The 6000-nt window shown below is 53.1% G+C and overlaps 1 protein-coding gene across 1 annotated transcript in view; it reads right to left on the reverse strand.

Annotated features, from left to right (window-relative positions):
* Positions 1-2100, reverse strand: part of sash1a (SAM and SH3 domain containing 1a) — a gene marked incomplete at both ends in the record, with an annotated part of 103677 nt that extends 101577 nt beyond the window's left edge. Inside the window, one exon of the mRNA XM_084454115.1 lies at positions 1597-2100. Within this exon, the coding sequence (XP_084310241.1) occupies positions 1597-2100 (504 nt within the window). The remainder of the gene's footprint in view (positions 1-1596) is intronic.
* Between the last annotated feature and the right edge of the window lie 3900 nt (positions 2101-6000).

The following is a 6000-nucleotide window of genomic DNA, read 5'->3' on the forward strand; positions in this document are numbered from 1 at the left end:
GAAAAGCACTGGTCTGGATCCAGTTCAACACTGCAGGGTTTCTCACACACACACACACGCACACACACACACACACACACACACAGACACACACACACACACACACACGCACACACACAAAGACCTTGAACCGCTCATCCTCCTCCCCAAGCCTCAATGTCGAAGCTTTGGCTTCAAATAAACACAGTCTTCAAAGAGCCGGTTGGCATAGCCCTCTGGAACCAACACTTTGTTTCAGCCCGGGGGTTAGACACTAATCCACACTAATCCCATCTCGCTGGGATCGCCATTTATTTACAAAAAATCAAAGTGGCATGAGTACAAAGAGGAGGAGAAAAAAGTCAGACGAAACAAGAAAACGGAACGCAGTCGGACCGGTGTTTCCATATCGATCGGTAGTCGTTGGGAGGGGGAGGTGATTGAAATGTGTCATCAAAGCGAGACGCCGGTCCAAGCGGACGACGGCGGAGGATAATCGCATCGATAGGCCAATCCTGGGAAATGCTCTTTGCTGAGCACATTGATCTTTTTAAGGGATTGTCTCTGTAGTTGTGGAATAAACACACAGCACAGCACAGCACAGCACAGCGCACACACACACACACACACACACACTCACGGACGCACGCACACACACAGTCTCTGTCTCTCTCTCTCAAACACTGTCTCTGTCTCTCTCTCAAACACAGTCTCTGTCTCTCACTCAAACACTGTCTCTGTCTCTCACTCAAACACTGTCTGTCTCTCTCAAGCACACACACAGTGTCTGTATCTCTCTCAAACACACACACACACACACACACATTATGATGACTTAGAGATGATTCAAATACAGCGTAAACAACACAGGTCATTCACTGATCCCTCAGCAGTCAGACCATATGATCCAGACACGCTGCTCCTATCAGAGGGCCTCAGCGCAGCGCTGTGACTACAAGAGCCTCTCTCTGTCTGCAGCCAACTGGCAGACAGCTAGCGCACTCTCTCTCTCTCTATCTGTGTCTCTCTCTCTCTCTCTCCCTCTCTCTCTCTCTCTGTGTGTCTCTCTGTCTCTCTCTCTCTCTGGTCCAATGCCCTGTCAGTCAACACTGTGGGTCCATTCATCAAACCCAACAGCCCCCATCCAACCCGGTCACGGCACTTGATCAGCCCACTCAGACGCTGGAAGGCCAAGGCCAGGCGAGGCGATGATGTCACAACCCAGACGAGTAGTCTGTGTACACCTCTCTCTCTCTCTCTCTCTCTCTCTCTCCTCTCTCTCTCTCTCTCCTCTACAGGAAATCAAGACGCCGAGACTCTTCCTGATCAGAAGGTGTCATGGCAACACCAAATCACAGGTCAATTATATATGGACCCGGGTTCTCCCGAGAGCGGGCGTCCACACGCCTCACCTACTGGTCAGGGGGCGACACTGAGCTTCACGCCGTGGACCTGAAGTCCAGAACATGGCCTATACCTCAGGAAGAGCACCTGTACTGGTGAATGGATTTAGGACGTTGATGGAGGGTCACCAATCTGTGTCATGAACGCAGCACTAAGGCTGGACACACAGGGGGTTCCTCCAGGGAGAATTCAGGGGTTGAGGAATGGTCTTACCTTGTTAGAGTACGGCGGCCTGGCCAGGTTGACGCCATCTCGGATGAGTTTGTCCCTGATCATGATCTTCAGTTTGAGTTTGGGAAAGACAACCAGCTCCCTGCGGTTCCCTAGGGTCAGATTCCTCTGCGCGCCCAGATACACCCCGCCGCGGCCGACCCGCTCTGCGCTCGGCTCGGTCCAGGACTTGGAGCCGCGCAGTTTGGACTCGTACTGGTCCACCATGTGACTGGTGTACAGCTCGGACGCGGGTGGCATGGGCTCCAGGGTGAAGTACAGCCCGCTGGCCGTCTCCTTGTCCTCATCTTTCAGCCTTTGCACCGCGTCGTGGATTCTCTGGCGGTGGTGCGGTATGTAGACGCCGATAGCGTCCAGGTCGGGGTCACCGATCTGTTTGCAAACTTCCAGGTCGTCGTAGCCGTTGTCCACAAAGGACTCGACGTACTGGGAGAGCTGAAGGGTCTTCAGCCACTCGTAGACAATGACGGGTCCACTGCTGGTCATTTTGAGGGTTCAAATCGACAATACTCGCAATAGGCGGAAAAGAGAGTAGTTCAGTGACTGTTACTTCCCCAGCTGGATTTTAAATCGCATTGTAAAATGAATATCTAATTTATCTGCAAATAGGTAGGCTACTGCGCTTATAGTCTAAGGAAAACAGGGAGAAAAGTATATATGATGTTGATTATCCATGACCAAACACGCATCGCCAAAGTCATATTATTTGATTAGCGACACACGACGCTGTTATTCTGTCAAGTCCAACAGATACCTGGTGGAAAGGTAAGTGAATCCAGTCCAACGCTGATAAATCCACGTGAGTTTGACACCTGCCGATATTTGCAGATGACGGAGATGACTCCGGTGACAGTGGGATCAGCCCTCAAATCCCTGATGTCATTTGGACATCGATGTTACTCGCCCCTATCGATTGATCAGGCTCCTTCAGTGTGGACACTTCTATTAGGCACAGCGCAAATAAATGAAAAATTCGCTTTTTTCTTAACAGCTCAAAACGAGTGCAGCCTTTTAGGATGTTTATATCCGCGTAATACGCGCTGCAACGTTGCGCCTTTGGAGACCCGTCTCCCTCGCTCCCGTATTCCGTTCAACTACGCCCTCGGTCCTCCGGTGGGCTGAATCAGAACCGAATCACCGGAATCCAAGCGGACGAACAATGACTCCGAATCTCAAAGTAATCCTGCATTAAGGAGCGCACGGTGCCCATCCGCTGTGGGTGTGCGATCTGGACACTCCAAGCCGGTTACAGGCTGGACGACACATCCACAGTCAACTCGCTGTTCCCTTAAGCACAGCAGCGTGTTAACGCCATCCACGCCCCCCAAAATCACTGCGTGGTTTTAAAAATAGTGATGGAATTCCTTCCAACCTGTCACCGCGCCCCGAGGCGCACGGTCACCGAGTTCCCACGGATAGTCCGTGGAAGTTAACCGCGAGAGTGGGTGGGGAAAAAAGACAACCCGTTCGCCTGTGTGTGGACACTTGAACATGAGCAGCCTTGTTGCCGGTGTGATTCACGTCTCTTCCCTTGCTCGGTGTGATTTCGCTCTCTCCGCGTCCGTCTCTCTCTCGCTTGCGCACACGGTCCCTACCTCTCACTCATTCAGCGTTTCCCCGGGCAGGGTTCCACACCGCGCCCACCAGCGCCCCCTGTGTTACAGCTGGGGTACTGCATTTATTGTCTTGCCCTAGATGACTGTATGCCAATTGTGGTAGTTCACTGATTACTTAGTAACTACAATGCGTTGCTCTGATGTAACCCAGATTCCTCACCTGTCAATATTTACCCGTTTGAGTTTGACCAATGTTTAATCTCTACAGGAGATCTTTTTTAGGCCTACGTTAGCTCCATTAGTTGCTATATATGAGAGAGAGAGAGAGGGAGAGAGAGGGGTGGTGTGCATATGTGTGTGTGTGCCTGTGTGCATGCCTGTGTGCCTGCTTGTCTGTGTGTGTGTGCATGCCTGTGTGCTTGTGTGTGTATGTGCCTGCATGTGTGTGTGTGTGTGGCATGTGTCTGCCTGTCTTTCATCTCCCTGCTCCCTCCTCTCAACCCCCCCCCCACACACACACACCCCCACCCCCACCACCGCCACCCTCATCAGCATGCGTACGGCGCACCACAGAGCAACCTCAGCCCAAAGAGGCCGGGGCCCAGAGGCCGGTCCATGGACACGGACGCCGGAGCGCAAGCGTCCGCCCCCCTGTCTGACAGGAAGCCCCGCCCTCGCGAGCGGCGGTGACGCCCGCTTTATCAAACCCGAGCTGACAGCTTGTTAGAGGTCAGCCTGATCAGATCTTCGCCTGGAAGCGGTTCGCCCGGGACGATTAGGACGCGCAGCCACGGCGGGCGGAGCGCTGGCGGGAACGGAGCTACGGGCGGGGCCGTGGGGAGGGGGGAGGACGGGGTTACGGGCGGGAACGTGGGGGGGGGGCCCGCACCCCAACCACCACGCCAGAGCCACGCCGGTCAGGATATCAGGTGAGGAGAAGACAGCGGTCAGTGTCAATTCCTTCTCTGTGCACAGAAACGTCAAACTAGGTATTAGTATTCACACAACACGTTACACGCCGTACACTCCTTTTATTAAATATATATTTTTATTATACCTTTATTTTACCAGGCGAGCCCATTGAGACCAGGCTCTCATTTGCAACAGTGCCCTGTTTTCTCTCTCTCTTCACTCTTGCCTGCGTTGAAATAGTTGCTTTTCTCCCTGTGTGTAATATATCCCTCGTGTCCACTGACATCAAACCAGCGCAGATAAAAACAAGCTGGGTCTCTGAGCCGCCATGTCAGAGGATGCGTGACTTACGGCCTCGCAGGAAACCACAAGACGGTTGAGCAATGTCCAGCGCCACTGACATCCAGCGCACGCACGAGGACGGTTGGTTTGGACCTGTTTGGACCCGACCTCAACACGCCAGCCCTCAACATCGGCCTGTACCCAAACCAACACGCCTCAACATCAGCCCTCAACATCAGTTCTACCCAAACCAACACGCCTCAACACCAGCCCTCAACACCAGCCCTCAACATCAGCCCTATACCCAAACCAACAGGCCTCAACACCAGCCCTCAACATCAGCCCTATACCCAAACCAACAGGCCTCAACACCAGCCCTCAACATCAGCCCTATACCCAAACCGACACGCCTCAACAACAGCCCTCAACATCACCCCTATACCCAAACCAACAGGCCTCAACACCAGCCCTCAACATCAGCCCTATACCCAAACCAACAGGCCTCAACACCACCCCTATACCCAAACCAACAGGCCTCAACGCCAGCCCTCAACATCACCCCTATACCCAAACCAACATGCCTCAACACCAGCCCTATACCCAAACCAACATGCCTCAACATCAGCCCTATACCCAAACCAACACGCCTCAACAACAGCCCTCAACATCAGCCCTATACCCAAACCAACACACCTCAACATCAGCCCTATACCCAAACCAACATGCATTAACATCAGCCCTATACCCAAACCAACTCGCCTCAACATCAGCCCTATACCCAAACCAACTCGCCTCAACATCAGCCCTATACCCAAACCAACTCGCCTCAACATCAGCCCTATACCCAAACCAACTCGCCTCAACATCAGCCCTATACCCAAACCAACTCGCCTCAACATCAGCCCTCAACATCAGCCCTATACCCAAACCAACAGGCCTCAACACCAGCCCTTAACATCACCCCTATACCCAAACCAACATGCCTCAACATCACCATTATACCCAAACCAACATGCCTCAACATCAGCCCTATACCCAAACCAACAGCCCTCAACATCAGCCCTTTAACCAAACCGACACAGCGTTTCCATCCGATGCGTACGGGATTAGATCTGGTCCATGTGGCTGAACACCCCCCCGCCCTCAGAGTCATTAGATCAGTTAGCAGGGGATTATGGGAGAGGAGCAGCAGATGGGGACAGGGGACCTGGTGCGCTGCACGCTGGGCGCCTTCACAGCGCCATCGGCGGGCGCTGCCAGGAACGCCATGTTTCCACGCCGGTTAGCAGCGAGCAGTGAGCCGGGGGGAGGGGTGGGCGGGGCTGGAGAGAGCGCCCACAGACGGGCTCGAACACGCTGTACTTGAGCATAGCTCACCTGGTAGGCATCCATCTGCATAATGCCCTTTCAATTCTGGGTTCATCTTCGTTGTTAGTAACAAACACCTGCTTCTAATTGTCCAACGGGGACTATAACTCGATCCCTGTGCAGGTATGTTAGTGTGTGTGTGTGTGTGTGTGTGTGTGTGTGTGTATTCTTGCATTCCTGCATACGTCACACATGTACCAGAGACCACCACCAGGGGGCGCTCGACACAATTCATTTTTCCCATTGCCAAGTACATTTTGCTTTGTAC

This window comes from Borostomias antarcticus (genome assembly GCF_949987555.1).
Source record: "Borostomias antarcticus genome assembly, chromosome: 19".
Classification (NCBI taxonomy): domain Eukaryota; kingdom Metazoa; phylum Chordata; class Actinopteri; order Stomiiformes; family Stomiidae; genus Borostomias; species Borostomias antarcticus.